This window comes from Cynocephalus volans, chromosome 10, assembly GCF_027409185.1.
Source record: "Cynocephalus volans isolate mCynVol1 chromosome 10, mCynVol1.pri, whole genome shotgun sequence".
Lineage (NCBI taxonomy): Eukaryota > Metazoa > Chordata > Mammalia > Dermoptera > Cynocephalidae > Cynocephalus > Cynocephalus volans.
Window position 1 is genome coordinate 130,322,427 of NC_084469.1, and position 19,711 is coordinate 130,342,137.

General features: G+C 41.6%; 1 protein-coding gene across 2 annotated transcripts in view; it reads right to left on the reverse strand.

Annotated features, from left to right (window-relative positions):
* WWP2 (WW domain containing E3 ubiquitin protein ligase 2) overlaps nucleotides 1-19,711 on the reverse strand; it is a 135,951-nt gene that overhangs the window by 15,942 nt on the left and 100,298 nt on the right. For both annotated transcript variants that reach the window (XM_063110276.1, XM_063110277.1), the window contains 2 exons: nucleotides 12,110-12,199; nucleotides 4,460-4,634 (listed from right to left, as the gene is read on the reverse strand). In XM_063110276.1, the coding sequence (XP_062966346.1) occupies nucleotides 4,460-4,634; nucleotides 12,110-12,199 (265 nt within the window). The remainder of the gene's footprint in view (nucleotides 1-4,459; nucleotides 4,635-12,109; nucleotides 12,200-19,711) is intronic.

Below are 19,711 nucleotides of genomic sequence, written 5' to 3' on the forward strand. Positions count from 1 at the left end.
GAATGGTAGTTATAAAAACATTTGGCAACAAATGGACAAAGGAAGGAACGTGAAAACACATGTTTTTCAGATAATGAAGCCAAACAGAATGCAGTTGGTAAATGCTGAGCTCTAGCGATGACCTTGCAAAAAGGAAAAACTATAGGAAAGGTTATTTTAAGAAATTAAAAGCAGCAGTATTTGGTGCAAAAAATTGTTTGCTGCTTTAGGACTTTTTCAGAAAGAGTGGATGGTCTGTAAAGCATTCAGGGGCTCTGACGGGAAATCAGCTACCAGATAGTACCAGCTGGCCTTCGGTGGACTTACAGTCACCTGTTGCTTAAACAGACCAAAAGGTCTTCATTGACAGCTTCCATGACCAGCATCAAACTAGGAACAAAAAATAACTATCAGCCCTTTTCCTAATCCTTACTTTCTTTTTTGAATACCTGAAATTTCATACGTTAGCTCTCTTTCATGAAAGTGGTTTTGTTTGTTTGTTAGTTTGTTTTGGCAGCTGGCCAGTACAGGAATCGAACCCTGGACCTTGGTGTTAGCATGAAAGTGATTTTTTCTAAAAATTAAAAATTTCCTTGGTATCCTCCCATTCTCATTCTATCAGGACTCCACCCACCCCAACCACCCACAACCTATAAGAGGGGAGAGAAGAGGAGGCAGGTAGAAAAGGGAGGGAGACCAGAGATTGAGAAAACACAACCAACACATGAAACTGGAATCAAGGGAAGTTGATGTGCATAACGATTTCACTTATAGTTAAAGTGAAGCACTTGACTATTTTGGGTATTTCTTCCTGAAGGTACATGGTACAACTTGAAGAACAAGAAAAGAGAGCTAGAAGGAAGGAAGGAAGTAAACAGAAGCCAAGGAGAAACAAAAAATAAAAGATATACATCACGGCCAGAAAACCAAAAGCCAAAAACTCCACACCTCCAGTGAGCCAACCAACTGCCCCTCCTCATCTACCACGCTTTCCCTGAAATGAGAAATCCCAAAAGTGTTGCATGGATCACAGCCGGAGCACACAGGTAGGGCAAGGGTGGGTTACAACCAGAAGAGAGATCCTGGGGTGTGCAGGTAACTCTAAGAGACAATACAGGTCCTTTATTACTGGGAACAGAGAGGAAGGCTAGTCAATCATTTTCCCCATAATGGTCCCTGGGTTGGGAGATCTCTCCGAGCCAGAGAGCTCACGTGAGTTCAAGTCCCTTAGGGACTAAGCACAAAGTTCTTGTAATATTTTAAGATACAAACTCAGAAACAAAGAATGTCTAGCAAATACAGTGGAGGGCAAGAAAGGTTCTGGGAAGGGCATAAAGGTTGCAGTGTGGAAGGCAGGCATCATTTTTTTTTTCAAGGATGCACCCAGTGGGACTAGCCGGTTAGCTCAGTTGGTTAGAGCATTGTGTTGTAACACCGAAGTCAAGGATTTGGATCCCCATACAGACCAGCTGCCAAAAAAAAGAGATGCACCTAATGAACAAAACCCAGGTGCTTAAGAATTCAACACAAAGGGCTCTGTGCAGAGTAGGAAACAAGTTGACTGTTTCAGGGTGATGCAATGTAAAGCCCACAAATTAGGAGCCATGATTTGTTTCAATCCTGCAGACACGGACTACCCCCTTTAGTTATTAAGGGAGGAACAAAGGTGGGATAAAGGAAGAGGTGCCCCAGAACTAGTAGGCTGTGGGACGGGTCCTGGCACAATGCGCATGACTGTCTAAGCATCTTCAGTGGCTCACAGCCGGGACACAAAACAGAGGGCAAAAGGACACTGCACAGGAAACAAAAACACAAAATTATGTCCGATGATCACAAGCAACGAAGGTGCATTGGGGAGTTAGGAATTGAAAACGTCAGAAGTAAGGAGAACAATGACATAGAGAAACTATAAAAGGTGTGTGTTGAGGCCGACAGCAGGAAGGAATTACAGGAGACTGTGATCTGGGATTCCCTTGATTTCCATTTGGAACTGTATTTCACGTTCTCTGCAGAACAGTGAAGAAAAACAAGGTCTCAGTTTAAGCCCACCAAGAGGAGAAGGGCAAGCCACTAGCAAAGTATCAGCTCTTAAGTCTTCCGAGTCAAACTCTGGGCCAAAGCCAAAGCCCAAAATAACTATATGAAAGCAACCCTTCTTACTTGTAACCAGGACATGGCACCATAGCAAACAAGAGGGGAAAACCAGACCCAGAGGGGGAGGAAAATCAACAGAGAGACATTGAAAGCAGACCGAAAAAGATTCCTACAACATTTTTCAATACGAGTCTTGTTTCATGGAGAAAAGGTAACCATCACCTCCATGTAGAACCCTCTTATATCCCCAGCTATGCTGAGAAAACCATTTTAGAGTACTCAGAAAGAAAAATTTTTAGCATTTAATTTTTATTTCTAGGGAACCCTCCAAGTCAGAGTTCTACCTCTCCAAGCCCAGAATGGCATTGCTAAAATGAGAGAGGCAGACAAAAGGAACGAGTGCTCCAAAAAGACCAAGTGGATGTGAGCTCCAAAACCTGTGAATCTTCCCTTCTGCACAACAAACGTCTTGATCAACCTGCAGAGCCTACTTGGTGCATGGTACTGGAGAAAAAAAGATCCCTTTAATGGACTTTTTTTTAATTAGAGAAGTTGGATAATCAGGAAGACAAAACTATGTGAAACTCCTAAAATGTGCCCTTGTTTCTAAATCAAAGGACAGAGCAAAGAAGAAAGATGCCTCTGGCCTTCCCAGTTTTGTTGCCATGACCACCCAAGAACATGGCAGGAAAAATCTTTGGGGCCCAGCTCAAGAGGAGTGATCTCTGAAATGTGATGAATGACCAGATTCCATGCAATTTTGAAACATGCCACAACTGGATGCCAGGCACATGTGATGGGGCTATGGGTGGGAAGCCTGTCATGAGAACACGCAGTGTTGCACTGGGCAAGACCACCAGGCATGGGTTGTAGACAGGCATGACAGTTGACCTTGGAGGCAACTTACTATGGCAAACACCACACTTTCTGTTGGGCCATACTAAGGAAATAGGGGTCCTCCTCAGTTTCCTCACTTTATGATGAGCAAGCAGCCTCACACACAGAAGGGACAAGCTAGCCAAGGCAGGTGCTACAATGACCTACAGGGGATGAGGTAGCTCCTGCTTTGGGTGAGTACAGAAAGAGCCACAAATGAAGGCAAAGGTAATAATGAATGCTACTTAATTAAGTGGAATTAAAGGTTTTCTGAGCACCTAACTAGGGTAAGCATCCAACTTAGAAATGGATTATGGGGTTAACATTCATTTCAAATAGAGACAGTGTTATATGTGGTGATTAAAATTATGGTTTAACTCACAACAATTCCAGCCTGTGATACACTGCCACATCCTGTGCTAGTTCTACTGCAGAGCCTAACCTTCATGTTTAAGGTGCTCTGAGAAAATGCAATCAGAACTCCAATTTGGGAATCCCACCTCTCCCTGCCAAAGAGGCTGTACACCTGTGCTCCCCCAGTTCCAGATCACTGGTGAAAGTTCTAATGGGAAAGAGACTACAGGAGTTGGGGCTGGGAGGGTTCCTAAAAGGACACAGGTATGAGAGACCAGTACACTGTTAATGTGGGACGAAGCACTGTGAATTCTGGAATAGAAAGTTTAAATGTTGCTCTGTAGATAATGACATAGAAGGTTTTGAGCCACTGAAGTGATGCAATGACATCACCATGGTATTTGAAGTGTTTTGGTGGGGAACAGGCAATACGGATTGGAAAAGGGAGAATGCCACAGAGAGGACAATTCAGAGGCTGCTGTAACAATTCAATGAGAAGGGAGCAGAGGAAAATCAAAAATCAGATAGAAGGAGATTGATCTAGACTAGGGGTCAAGAAACAGCCAGACAGTAAATATTTTAGGCTTTGCAGGCCATACAATCTTTGTTGTGACTACTCAATGCTACTGCTGTAGCATGAAAGCAGCCACAATCAATATGTAAACTATTCAGTGTGTCTGTGTTCCAATAAAACTTTATTTACAAAACCAGGCAGTGGGCCAGTTTGGCCCATGGGCAATTATTTGCCAACCCCTGATCTAGATGTTTAAATGTCCTCCATCCTTGAGAATCTACGTGATAATAAAGATCTAAAGAAAAACAGTAGCAGCAATGGAAAGAGAAGGATCTGGATGACTGCTTTGATCTGAAAAGGTGAGGTATGGGAGAAGTCAAAGCTGACCCTCAGGTTTCAATTCAGGGAAAACGGACTTGAATGGAGAGAGCAGTAAAGAGAGCCAGTCCTGGAAGAAAGATGGTGAATTCAGTCTCAGACGTGTTGATTCCTTAAACATGGAGGCTACACATGGAGTTACCATTACAAACGGTGGAGTTTGAGGAATTTCACTGTGATGTGTAAAATCTCCAGGGTCAGAGCACTGATGTTTCCAGCCACCATTTTCCCTGCTCCCTGCCTGTGTCAAGCCCAGCCACTCACCTGGTAGAGGAACCTCTGGCTGAAGTGCTGCATGGCCCCCTGGAGCTGATTTCGCTGTGACTGCCACTGCTCATAGTTCCGCACATACTCAGCCGTTGGGCGCTGCCAGGTGGTGGTCCGAGTGTTGTGATCCACATAATAAAACCTGCCTCGGGGGTCTGTGCGTTTCTCCCAGCTGGAAAACAGTAAGCTCAGAATGAATACCATGATCCCCCACTACCACCCCAAATTCTAGAAAAATCTCAGGATGGCTCTAGCAAGGAGGGACTGGGGCGGAGTGTGAGGTCTGGCACAGGAGCTTGGCTGCTCTGGAGAGGCACAGCCAGTCTGGCCCCAACACGGAGGCTTCTGGGGCTTAGATGGTTGTAGCAGACCTCTGTGGTTGCCTCCGCAGCAACCAATCCCTTCTTGCCATTAGCCCCTGACTTCCATTTCAGGGATCCATGTGGTTCTGGGGAAGCTGATTCTGTTCCTAACACCAGAGCTGAACAGTTGACTGGACCAGGAGTGGACACGGGATCTATGCTAGGCCAATCAGGTTGAATGTCAGGACTTCTGCCAGGAAATCTAGGGAAAACATAGTCTCTCATCCTTTCTAAATATGATTGAGAAAGAAGACAATCCTGGGAGCGATTGGCTACCATTTTGGACCCAAATATGTTATGTGGATCCAGTGGATGGCAGAACAGAAAAATGGAAGAAAAACCAGCCCTTTGGTAATACTGTTGAGCCACTAGATCCAGCTTCACTTGAAATCAGGATTTACATATAGACTTTTCAGTTACATAAGCCAATAAATTCTCTTCACTATTTAAGCCAAATTGTTACTTGCAGCTGAAATTATCCTGAAATAAGGTACCAATGAAAACAGCTGCATTATATTGAGAAGAAGTGTTGGTCCAAACAAGAGGATTCTCCACATTATCTTGAGTGAGGAAGCAACATTCCCAAAGATGGCCCTAAAACACCCATGGGCAAAGCAGGACTAGAACAGAAGGTAAAAATCCTCAGCTGGGCTTGGTAGGTGTAACTTGATTTCCACATACTTAAGGAAGAAGTGATCAAAAGAAAGTAGCAGAGGAAACTTCCTAGGGTGATGGAAGTTTTCCACATTTTGATGTAGATTATATGTGCGTATGCATTTGTCAAAATTCAATGAGCTGATCTGAGCATCTCCCTGTATGTTAATTATACCTCAGTGTTAAAAAGTGAACTTGATTCTAACCAAGCCTCCATGTCTAGCTACCTGTTTATAGAAAGGACAAGCAATAGAGAAACATGTTACACAACACCACAAGGTCACAATTCAGCCACCTCCAGAATATAAGAAATTCTAGGAAACAAATGCCCAGGTTCTTCAACAAACAAATGGCCTGGGAAAAAATAAGAAGGGGCACAGGAGCTTATAGATTAAGAGAGACTTGAGAGACAAACCTGTCAAAAGCAATGTGTTGACCTTGGGTTTAGATCTGATTCAAACAAATCACATGTAAAAACATTTTTAAGACAACTAGGGACAATGGAATGACTGCGTATGACAATGACAGAAGGAAATATTGTTAATTATATTGGGTGAGATAATGTATTGTGGTTATGTTCATTTATTAGAGATGTATGTGATGTATTTACAGCTCAAAAGATACAATGTCTGCGATTTGCTTTAAAATTCATCAGCCCCTACTCTGAAAAATGGGAGGTCAGAGAAAAAAATGTTATTTATTGTTAGAACCAGCTGTGGGCTACAAGGGACTCACTGTACCATTCTTTCAAATATGGTATATGCTTAAAATTATCCATTATGATAACCAGACAGTGGGGAAAAGGTGAAAAAAAGAAAGAAATACCAAGTAACTCGATGCAAAGGAAACCTAATATGAATTATACTGCATAACTCCAAAGTGCTAGAGAGCCTTTGTCCCTTAACTACTTTCTCATTTCATCTCCTCTGAATTCTTATCTTACATGACTACTGAGCCTCGGTCTGGTAACTTCCTTGATATTTTGGGTTAGCCTCCTGGCTGACTTTTTGGCGATCTCTTAAATGATCTTTCTAAACTCAAGTCCTCCCTAAAAATGGCTTCACCTCAAGCAGTTGCCAGGCCCCATGGCAAGTTCCCAGGTTTTATCTGGATTCTGCCTGCTAGCCTTCCTCCCCCTCATAACTGGCTGCCACTCTGCATTCAACTGAACGCTGCAGCTCTCTCCCCAAAACTGAGTCTTTCCTGTGTTTCCTCATGTCAGTTCTCCCAGGGATGAAATTGTGCCACCATCAGTCCCCCTGACATCAGGAAATCACTTGGCCTGAGTGCTTCTTTGTTGTGTCTCCCTGCCCTTGGCTTTCCATGTCTATGTCCAGATCTGCTTCACCTCACCCTTCAACTACCGCAACTGTTCCTGACTCATCCCTGCACTCTGATCCAGCCTATAAACACCAGCATAGGAACCATACTAGCTGACTCCCTGGGTCAGGCTCCTGCTCAGAAAATTCTACTTACTCCCCCTATCCCTGAGTCAAAATCCTTCAGTTAGTATTCAAGGCTCACGATAATCTGGAAACTTCCACCCTTCTCATTTCTCTAAACCAGCCATTTTTACTTCTTTTTAATTATCAAAGAAATCATGTATATACAGTTTTAAAATGCAAACAGGACTGTGGGTCGATATAATGAAGAACGGTGGTCTCCTGCCCCATTGCTGATTCCTGCTCCCCAGAAGCATCTACTTCCAACTCTCCATTGCTTCTTCTAGCACATGTGTATATCCGGGTCTCCAACATGTCCATTCCATCATTTCTTGATCTTTGCCATATGCACTGCCCACTCCTGAAGATGAGGATTTAGTTACTGTATTCCACCCCTCAACACACACACAACCATCTAGTCCCCTCCTCTTCCCACTGTGGAAAATCATCATTAAGTCAATATTCAGAGTTTGCATCATGACGATGTAGAACACTAAAAATACTTCTCCTTACTTGTACAACCTTTCAGGTTTTTTTGGGAGGTAAGAACTGCCTTGTTTCCTTCTGCCTGGTTTTTCAAGAACCTATCATTAACTCCTGCCCAGATTCTCTGACGGGACAGGTGGCCTCTCAGAGGCATTGATCCCTTAACCACATGGCTCCCAGCACCCTTCATCAACAACTGCTCTGCGTTACTGTCCCGAGTCATCTTCCCTCCTCCTCATCCTGGGACTTCGATGGCCTCTGGGTCGAGTGCCCTGTGTCCTGAATCCCGTGCTTTCTTCGATCTTGGCTTCTTCCCATTTGGTGGAACAAATCACCTAGGAGCTTCTGAGAAAGGATGCACCACTATCAATTTTTTAAAACCCAGCATGACTGAAGATGCCTTTATTTCTATCCTCACACTTCAATGCTAAAATGACTAAATGTTGATTTAAAAGTTGCTTTCTAAACAGGAAATCATTCTCCATCAGAATCGTGAGGGTCTTAGTCTATAGCTGTTCTTGAGAAGGAGGATGCCATTCTTGACTCCTGATCTTTTCTATGTAGCCTGTTTTTTCCCTCTGCAAGCTTCTGAGATCTCTTGGCACTCTGAAATTCCATTAGATGTGCCTTGGGGTAGGTCTTTTATCATTCTCTGGGCTGGGCCTTTGGTGGGTTCTTTGAATCTGGATACCATATTCTTCAGTTCTGGCCATTTCCTTTTCTTTTTACTTTTTGATTATTTCCTATCCTCTGTCTCTCTGTTCTTTCTTGCTAGAACTACTATTCAGATATTGGATCTCTTGGACTCCCTTTCTAATTTTATCTCCAAATTTATCTTTCAACCATTCTATTGAATTTCTTATTTCTGCTATCACACATATTAATTTCTAAAAGCTCTTGTTTTCTGCATGGTTCATTTCGTGGTCTCCTGTTCTTGCTGCACAGATGCCATATTTTCTCTCAAATCTTTGAAGATATTAATTATAATTTGGTTTTCCTTTCTGAAGTTTTTTTTTCCAGCTCCCTATATTGTTTTCAGCCAGTCCCTTTTTTTCTGTCTGTTGATCTTTGGCTATTCATTTACATTTAAAAGTGAGCTACTAAAATGCTCACCAGAAACTCTGTGTACTCGAGAGGGACCGCTGACTACAGCTTCACCATAGAGTGACCAGGCAGAGGCTCAGCTGTTTCACTAGAAGGTACCCAAATATCACAATTGGTACTTCTTTCCCCTTAGACTGGTCACTCTCCCCAGCAAAAAACTCTTCAGTCTTTAGCCTGGGGACTAGGAACAGCATCTCACAAATCCCTTTTTTCTGAGTTTGTCCCTGCCTTCAGCCATGGCTTGTCCCCAAGGTTGGTCCCACTCTGTCAGGAGCTTCTCGGGTCAGCAGTAGCCATGTGTCTGTGTGTGTGCGCGCACGTGGCAGAGGAATGGGAGTGATGGCTGACAACCTGGGAATCTAACTGCTCTCTGCACAAACTTTGGGTTGATCTTCAGGTTATAATCTCAATCCACACCTCTCCTCAGTGTCTCTAAGCTGAAGCTTTCCAGGGCTCCAAGGTGAACACCAGCTGGCTTCCTGGTGGGTGCCTCATACTGCAGGCTTGGGTTTCAGCTTTCTCAGCTCTGCCATTTATCTGTCAGCAACTAAACTTTGATTAACACCTCCTAAATGCTGTCTCTCCTTTTCCCTTCCTTTATCATTGAGAATTCATGCCTTTTTTAAACCTTTATTGCCATGTTAGTGGGATTTCAGGAAGAACGGAAATAAACACATGATCAACCCACATATTTAACCAGAAGTCCTATGCTGTGGTGAATTTCAAACTTCTAAGCAGCATAATCCCACCCTTTATTTCAGATGATATCTTATGCAGACTTGCAATATATAAGAGCAAAGCAGGGCCTAGAGGCCCAGTCAGCCCTTTCACACTCTTTGACTCCATTGGGCACCTCCACCAAACCCAGGGCCTCACTGGATACAGTTTGAGCATCTTTGTTTCACAAAAACCTTCCCCTCCCGCAAAACCATTCCATGCATCATTCCCATCTTTTACATTCCCATACACCATGCTGTCAACCCTGCTGTCACCCCAGCCTGGATCATCTTCTTGTTCTTAGTTAAGTCCAGGCTTTCCTGCAAGAGTTTGATCCACCTCCCTTGTGAGGCCTCCCCAATCCTGCCACTCTACAGTGATCATTCTCTCTTCTTACCTCTGGTCTGCACATTGCTTAAGAGCAAATGATTACCTAACTACCAGGTCCAATAGATTTTGCTCCTGGATGAAATGACCAGTCCTCATACAAGTTTTCCATGGGTTTGCTATAAGGGGATAGCCATGACAAAGTGAATCCTTTGTCTCCATCTTGCTCCTCAGTGACTAGGTCTGCTGAGATAACGACTCCATCTGTAGTTTCAAAATTGCTCTCACCATGGTTAATGCTTCCTTGGGGTGGGACTTCTCCCATTAATTAGCAATGAAAGCTTAAGCATTGAATCATTCTGTTCTCTCTGGGGTACCTACTATTACAGGGCAGAAGGGCCAGAGGCTCAAAGATCTTGGCCTAAAACTCAGGAAGAATAAGCTATGTAGGGTGTAAAGCTGAACCATCTCCCAGAAGAACACTGAAACTACCCTGAGAGTAAGAAAGCTTGATCTAGTGTCCCACCTCCACACTTAAAGAAGAGGAAATCCTGAGCCATCCCGAGAAGACACCATTGAATCTCTTTCTTTCTGTCACTTTTTTTTTTTCTTTTTTTGGTGGCTGGCCAGTACAGGGATCCAAACCTTGACCTTGGTGTTGCCAATACCATGCTCTAATTAAGTGAGCTAACCAGCCAGCTGCATATCTTTATTTAAATTCCATCCAAATGCTCATCAGGTCAAGGTCTACAATAGACCAGTGAGGTTAAGGAGCAGCAACCATCACACACAGAGTTCCTGCTGCTTTTAAATATAAATACACAATGTGTAAGTGTGCAACAGTCTGTTAAAGTAAATGTTTAATTTGTGATACAATTGAAGAAATTCAAATACTGACTGGGTATTTGATGATACGAGGAAATACTGTTAATGATACTGTTTTATTTTTAATAAGAACATTTTTAGAAATATATATTGAAATATGGATTAAATGGTATAATGTTTAGGATTTCCTTCAAAATAATCTAGATCGGGGTATGGGGTTGGGGTGAAGGAGGGTTAAAGATCAGGAGCTGGCAAATATTTTGTATAAAGGGCCACAGAGTAAATATTTCAGGTTTTGCAGGCCATACAGTCTCTGTCTCTACCATCGAAGCATGAAAACAGCCATAAACAATAAGTAAACAAATGAGTGTGACTGTGTTATAATAAAACTTTATTTACAGAAACAGGTGGGGGGCCAGATTTTGTCCACAGGCCATAGTTTGCCAACCCCTGGTACAGATGAAACAAGATTAGCCATGAGTTGATAATTATTGAAGATGAATTTTGAGTATGTGGGGGTTCATTATACCATTCTCTCTACACATTTTGAATTTTCCAAAATAATATGAAAATTTCCATAATTTCCATAATAAAATGCTTAACGTTTTTTTCTCATTTAAAAAATCCATGTTTAACTGTGGTAATGTCACTTGACTTCAAGTCAAACAAAAAAACAGAGTGAGGACTAATGACAGATTATGAGTTTCATTCTCAGAAGGGTGAGGAAAAATAGGAAAACCTAAGCATTCCACTAGAAAACTGAAGCTGAAAGCGGCCCATCCATGGAAATTTGCAGGATCAGAAGGTGAGGTGGTATTTGCCTGGCACACACCTGACAGCTAAACCAAACACAGGGGCTCTCCTGAGATTCCCCACCTCTGACACCCTTTCCCTCTGCTGACTTAGGAGGCGGAAGTGTTTGTGTTTTATGTAGGAGCTCTTCATGGCTGCTTTACTGGGAGGTGATTCTTTCCTGAGAGCAGAATAATTTCTCTTTAGAAAGCTCTCAGGACCAGAAGACACATGCGGAAAGAACTTTCTGTCCCTGGCAGACAGGGAACCAACCTCCTACTCCTTGAACCTGGACACTCTTCCCTCACTTGGAAGCCTCTCTCATCCTCTGGTTTTGGAGACCTCAGCTGCATTCTCACAAAGCCCTGCTGACTGAGAGACGCTCTGCCTCCAGGAGCAGGTGGGGCCCAGGGTACAGGGAAATGCATCAGCACTCTATCTTGGCCTCCCTGTGCCCTGTGTTTCCCACAGATACTCTAAAAATTCTAGTATGTCCCAAGAAATGAGCGCAAAATTAAGGTAAGTGGAAGTGAAAAGCAATCAAGTGACCCAGGAATTGTCACTGTAACCACGGCAGAAAGGGCCTAAACCCCTGGCACTGCCAGGGATGTCACTGTACAGTGAAATAACTGAGGGCATCCAGACAGCAAAGGCCCATGAGGCTTCCCAGCTCCTTTTCCTCCAGGACCCAACAGCCATGTCAGCTCTGAGTACCATTTAATAAAGCCCATGGTCTTCAGTCATGGCCAACACAATGCATGTGGGGAGAGAGAGGAGAGAGAATGGAGTTGGAAAGACTATGGGAGGAGGGGAAAAAAAACAGAAAGGAGGAGAGAGTGAGGTAAAATAGACAGCTGTGGCAGGGAGTGGTGGAGAAGCCACTGGGTGATGCTTGGTGCCAGTTCTAGAGTCTTAGGGCTTGTCGGTTTGTGCCTTACCCTGGAGGAAGAGGCCGCTCCCAGGTGGTGGTCTTGGTATTGTGGTCAACATAATAGACACGTCCATTGGGCAGCTCTCGCTGTTCCCATCTGAAAAATAAAGTCAAGGGAATCTGAGATACACAGTTGAACGGCATAAGCCCCTGTTAGAAAAGAATTCCTTCACCACAGATGTGGCTAATTCACAGGAAACATCAAAGACGAGATGCAAGATTGACCCAGTGGTCAAGCCAGCTCCTTGTTGTCATTGACGGCGCCACCCAGGAGTGCCTCTTGAGGAAAGTATAATAGCTCCCCTTTATGGGATCAATGTACCAGGACACATCATAAATCACTCTAAATTCCTCTAAACAATCCATATGAATCTACATTCCATGAATTTTCTCAAATCAGTGTTTCCTGGACATTTCAGGATCAAAGATCTCTTTAGGAATGTGACGAAAGCTGAGGACCCTTTCTTTACAAAATGCACTTACAACAAAAATTTGTATGCAATTTCTGAGTTTCATGGATTCTTCCTAAATTTTATCTATGGACCCTCCTGCCTTTTTAGCCCACACAACCTGTTAAAGTCACAAATTTATATGACTACCCCTGGTCTCCAAGCATCATATATATTCTTGATCACATTTATTTTTAAAACATGGAATTCATTTACACAGGATCTTTAAAAGAGATCTGGGTGAATCAAGAAACACAGCATACTGCTATTTATTGTCTACTCTACCCGTGAGGTTAATAAGTCTGTGTTAATGTGAGATCAGGGTGCTGAGCATGGCTCATCTGCACTAATGGAAGGACAAGGTAGCAGGGGATTCAGAGATAATCCATGATCAGTAAAATACAGCCAAGGACCACTCATCCCCACACTCTCATTATTTACACACAATCTGATAATAACTCCACTTACTCAAAATAACCTATATATAAAGGATGCAAAAATTTATTTATAACATGCTTACCACTTTATAAAAGATGTTAATGATATTGTGAGCCTTTATGTTTTACAATGATTTTATTTGCTTCTCCTTTTGGGTACCGACTAGAGGAAGGTGGCCTTTTCTGAGAAGCTACTGTAGTCAGTTCTGCTGTATTGCTTATTTTGAAAATGCATGTTTTAGTCTGTTTTGTGTTGCTAGAACAGAAATACCTGAGACTGGGTAACTTATAAAGAACAGAGGTTTATTTGGCTTATAATTCTGGGACAGCTGCATCTGGCACGGGCCTCAGACTGCTTCTACTCATGGCGGAAAGTGGCAGGCAGCCAGCAGGTACAAGCAGATCACATGGAGACAGGAAGCAAGAGAGGAAGCGAGAGAGAGAGAGAGAGAGGAGGTGCCAGGGTCCTATAAACAATGAGCTCTCGCGGGAACTAATAAAGCGAGAACTCACTCATTAATCCCCCCTCCCCCAGGGAGAGCATTAATCCATTCATGAGGGATCCGCCCCCATGACTCAATCAGTTTCCAACACTGCCACATTGGAGATCAAATTTCCACATGAGTTTTGGAGGGGACAACACATCCAAACTCCATCGATGCAAATCTGTTCCAACATAATTGATACAGGAGGGAACACTGTGAGCACAAATGGGAATTTTGTGTTTGCTTATCCATGATTTTATCTGTTAGAAACATTAATGAACATAGAAAACTTCCCCCAGCTAAACCCAGTCTTGTAGGAATACACAAAACTCACAGGCACTACCAGCTACCTCAGTTTACCACATTATATGCCACACCATCCACATGTGATGTTATAACTCCTGCCTGATTTCAGATAACCCTCCCGGCACCACTTCACAGTACCACTCACGAGCTGCAACCCTTCCAACACCTGCTTCCACAAGCAAACTCCAGGTCTTTTCAAGAGAAAGTGCCATATTTATTGTAGTGCTGTGTATCTCTTAATCATTTAATGCATGTAAAACTGTGCTACCATTGTTATTAGGCTCCTATTTACTTTACATGTCACTGATGAATTTTTTGAGTGTTACTCCATTAACCCATTTTTCCCATAAGTCATGTGGCTTTTTATTGCATGATTTTGCACAGTGTGGTGATTTTTAGGAACACCTTTATTACAGGAGAGCTGTCTGTATACTGAGATAAATGTCCTTACTTCTATTACTAAGCCTGGTGTGTCTACTTCACAATCCAATCACCTCTTTCAGGCCCCACCTTTCAAATGCCATAATCGGATTTCCCACCCTCTTAATACTGTTACAATGGGGATCAAGTTTCCAACACATAAACTTTTGGGGGTCACATTCAACCCATAGCACAACCCTCTGCTCAGATACTATCAACCAGAAGAAGTTGCACATTTTGCACTACGGGGAGGGCCAGCCCTGGGTAGCTGTGATGTTTGGTAGCTCCACCCCCTCCCACAAGTGGTCAACTGAGTTGCGGACCAGAGTGCTACAGTTAAAAGAAAAACTTTAGACAAATTATATTTAACAGAGTTTATTTGGGCAAAGAAAGATCCATGAATCAGGCAGCACTCAGAAGCAGAAGAGGTTCAGAGAGCTCTGCCAAGCAGTGTGAACAGTGGGTTTTTAGAGGCGAAACATGGAAGCGAAATGGAGAAATCACCTGAATGGCTACAGCTGATCAGATGGCTGCCTGTGACTAGCCTAAACCCAGCTATTTGTTACAAAAAATATACTCCTAATTTAGGTTTAAGTTTGAGTACTAAGTTAGGTTGCAGTTTGTTATGTAGGAACTCAAAGTACAGAAATGGTCTCAGGTTAATGGCCCCCTGGTTACTTATTTAACACCATAAACACCATTAAAATGCACTTGGGAACATTTTCTCTAGTAGGTATTCTTGCCCAGGGCTCTGACTTAAGAGAATCCTGAGGCTGTGACCCAGGTGCCCTGCTTCCTCCCACTGCAAAAGGAAGATCCTCGAATTTCAGTCAGTTTTTTGTTAAAAGTGCCGGATCTTCTGGCTAAAGTGGCCACATGAAAATGCACACTGGGTTAAGTTAAAGGTCTCTCCCCTCTGGATGTCCTTCTGAATTAAGACAAAAGAGTAACAATGTTGCCAGCTCAAAAGGCTGGCATCCCATCCATGGGGATCTGGTGGGGACCTTTTAGCAGAGAAGGCTGGCCAGCATGCTGTAACTTCACACCACTCCTCCAAACTACTTCCGCCTGCTCGGTAATAGAGTACCAAATCGGACACCCTCTTTATTCCTCTGAATTTGGAAATGAGGAATGTCTTGAGAAAGATACTTGGCTTGGCCAAGTATTGAAAAATGGAAGTTTCTAGAGCCAATGGCAGCAAATCACTCTTTCATAATGTTTGCTCTTAATATGACTTAAGTAGCTGACAACTCTCCAGCATTCCCTAAGAAGGTAGCTACATCCTTCCCTTTTTGAAAACAGGTTCCTCGGGCAGTCTTGTGGCACAAAAGCCCCAATGCAAGTTTACTTATCTGCAGCACTATTTGGAGAACTGTCCATAATATCTTGGTGGGCTGCCCCTTTTATAAAGACAAAATATACGTTGCAGCAACTAGAGATTAAAAAAAAATAAACACCAATCACATTTTTCTTTTATTCCAAAAATTCATTTGATATAACTTCCATCTTATAAGCAGTCTTCACTGTTGGCTTCTTTTATGTTTCATTTGAGACAAGGGTAAAACTTTGGTTTTATTACACTTGGGCTTATATCTGTATTTTAATTTGAAGATAGGATAATACTTCAAATCCCATGAAGTAAATGCCTTTAATTGACACAGTGGTATTCTCACAACTCGCCAGAAACAAAACCAGTGTTAAGTCCTTTTCCCTTGTATTCAATAGTTTCAGCGGGTCTTCAGAGTATACAAGCCCAGACAAGACCGACCCTTCCCATCTTTGATCACAGTGGATCCTAAACATGAAAGTCTCTCTTTCAGGGGCTGTTATTGTCCAGCAAAGCTCAATGTCCTTCTATGAACCCTCTCAATCGGCTTAGCTAGAAAAATAGTTACCAGAAGAACAAGACCTTTCTTCCATTACCTTTTTTGATATCTACATTTTTCCTTTTAAAATTGGACTCCCGCTCAGATTAAATGTCCGTGGGTCCTCCCTGATCCATGACCTGGCCTCCCTCCCTTTCTAAGAGAACTCTCACTCCTCCTTTACCTGCATGGCTATTCATAATTCACATAGATACCTTCCTTTCATTCATGCAGCACAGTCAGTCAATTCTACCATCAACCAAACGAGCCTCCCCTTTCTCACTGTTCCTCAGTAGCTGCTGCAACACATAGATTAAGCCTTCCTACTGTCTTGGTTTGGTCTCCCCCTGCCAAGAAAGTGATACTGGCATCGACTTTTCATCAGCACAGCCCTGTCAGGGTTAGGTGTCTGTCCCTTATAAGCATCTTCTTCATGCTGAGATTAAAAGGCTTTTTAATCAAACTACCCACGGGTCTCAACACCGTATGTTGGTCATGTGGGTCAGATCCTCTCCCACTGAATAGCTTTCTCTGATGTTCTCAGAAACAGTGTTCAAAGCATCAGGCTGGTTCCAGGCCCCTACCCAACACATTGCTCCCTTGCCTTCAATGAGTAACATTCAGTTGGACCATGGAGTACACAGGGACTTTCTATTAAAAAGTAGTCTTCGATTTCAATTAATCTTAGGTACTTTTTCTTTTACCTAAATTACCTTTGCTCCCTACCCTTTATTCAGTTGTATATCTTCCACCCCCAATCCCTAACCCCCCCACAATCACCATCATTAAAAAGATAAAGGCTAAAAATCTCAATCATTATTAGGATGATATCAATCATCTCTCTCCTATGTTATTCTGAAAGGAAACTGTCTGGTCTCCTGAACCACATTTTCTTGCAGAAGGTTTCCAAAAAGGTCTTCAGGAAATTAATTCTCAATTATCCACCATTACAGCATATGTTCACCCATCGTGATCAAACTATTTCTTGGTCAGATTCCCCTATGTTTAGACAGAATCACTGTTTCACCAAGAGTAGTATTAAGTTGGGAAGGGATTAAAGCTGGGCAAAGAGTGCAGGTTAGTATCAGAGAAGTTCTCTTTACATGGCCCTTACAAATTCATATATCAAAATGCTCAAAATTTTAATATTAGTAAGTGCATTATTAGCTTGCATTATTCATTAATTTCCTTGCTTTTTATTACCACAGGCACTGGGCATTACTAAAGTTGACTCTCAATCAAGTCAAAACCCACTCTCTCCATTAAATCAAAACCCACTCTCTCCATTAGAAACTAGATACTAGATCATGCCAGAACCCTTACACACCCTAGAGAAAAGATACCTTGCTGGTCACTTAGACAAAAATTAGACTTGAGAAGAATACACTGGAAGTATTCAAATATTCTTAAAGCTGCCTATGCAGAACAGCGACTCCCCATAGGCAACAACTACATGAAATTCATATTTTCTCATTTTATGTTCCTATAATAAATGCCCCTGAACCAAGTCCTATTCTTCCCCAAGCTTTGGTCATTCCGGGGTGAACCATAAGACTTATTTCCTCTGTAGGGACATTTTCAGACTATTTTATGAGTCAGAAATCTGTGTTCAATGGAACATATCTCCTGCTCACTGTTTTCATTGCTTCTGAGGTCCTTTGTAAACTAGGTAGGAAATGTGTTAAACTCAGTCCTTCCCAAGGACCTTTCCTGAAATACTGAACAAGCCTTTTAAATCTAAGCACACTAACCTCCTTTTAATAACTATCAACCACCAGCACTTTATGTCCTCTAAGCACAGGATGGCTGAGTAGCAGCTACGAGGCTCCTGAATTAAGTCTGCTTTTCTTCTCCTTCTTCTTCAGCCGTTCCATTTTCTTTGCCTTGTAAAAGTCCCCAAAGCTCTTCAATGGAAGTAGTCAACATTAAAAATATATGCAACCACAGACAGAAAAGATAATTCCTTGTAGATGGTGTCTATAAAAAATCTTTTTAAATATTTTTGCAGATAAAACTTGATAATGTAGAGAAACAGTCATTCACAAAAATGACTGGTGAGAGCAAAAATGGGTACATTCTTTCCAAAGGGAAATGTGGTCAAAACACCTTTCCTATGTGAATAGTAACACAGCAACTTCTAGGACATATCCTAAGGAAATAATTATGTGTCAAAGATTTAGCTATAACTGTATCTGTTAGAGCACGTTACAGCAGTTACAAATGCCCCAAAATGGATGATTTATAAAATAAATTGTTATTTCTACAATGGGTATTCATCCATTGAAAATAACATTGTAAATGAATATTGACTTGTTCAGATGTTTACAATATATTGTATTGGGTGTAAAGTGCAAGTTAAAAATAACATGCATAGAATAATCAAAATTTTGTTTAATTATTATATAATATACTGTTTCTCATTAAATCTAAAATGCTATCACTTATAAGATTATTTAACATACCACTGAGAAAGAGAAACTATGACACCTCAATACTTGTAAATCACATCTTGAATTTAAAGAAGTTAAAATGTGAAATAATATGCCTAACAGAATTAACAAAATGTGAGATATGTGTAAAATTTTTACAACTTCAGAATAGGGTAAAATTTTACGCAAAACACAAAAGGCACATGAAAAAGATTAACAAATTTGGCTATTTAAAATTTTTAACTCCTTTACAATAAAAGGCATCATAAATGAAGTGAAAAGTAAGCCATAGACTGAGAGAAAATATTTGCAATATACATAATTGAGAAGTGATTAGTATTAGTATCTAGGATATATTAAGAATCCTGCAGATTAAAGAGAAAAAGACAAACAGCCAAATAGAAAAATGGACAAAAATAAATGAATAGGCAATTCACAAAAAAGGAAACTAAAGATGCAAATAAAAACACGTAAAAAGAGGTTCAATATCAATGGTAATTAAGGAAATTTAAATTAACACCTCAGAGCAGACTCCATCAGACTGGCCAAAACAAAAAATCTGACAATGCTAAGTTTTAGTAGAAATGCTTATTCTTGCTCACGGGAGTGTGAACTGGTGAGCTGCTTCAAGAAAGCAATTTGATAGTATCTACCAAAATTGAAGACCTTCATTCCCTACACCACAAAAATTCCAGTCCTAGTACAGACCTTAACGGAACAAACATGTACACAAAAAGGCATGCACAGTGGACCTGACAAAGAAAGAAATAAAAAAGGCATGCACAGAAAAATTTTACTTTAGCATTGTTTGTAATTGTAAAGAAACAAGCAAATGGATAAGTATATTTTTACCTATTCATACAACAGAATACCGTATAGCAGATCCAATGGATGTCCCAAGTTCTGTGTATCTCTACACACAGGGAAAGGGATCAGAGAGGAGTTCACAGGACTTTCAACTGTACCGGGAACGTCTTATTCATTGAGGGGTTAAAAAAGTGGGGGAGATCTGTAGCAAATGCAGCATAATGCTGAAGTTTGATAAAGCTGGGTGGTAAGCACACAGGTATTTTTTATATTATTCTCTATTCTTATTTGTGTGCTTATAAACAATAAAAATAAATAAATTTTAAAAGCACGTGCTGTAAGATTGTCAAATTTTGCTGGATTTGTGTTTATATGTGTAGGTCTGTATACGTGGTCTCAGGCAAATTGCCT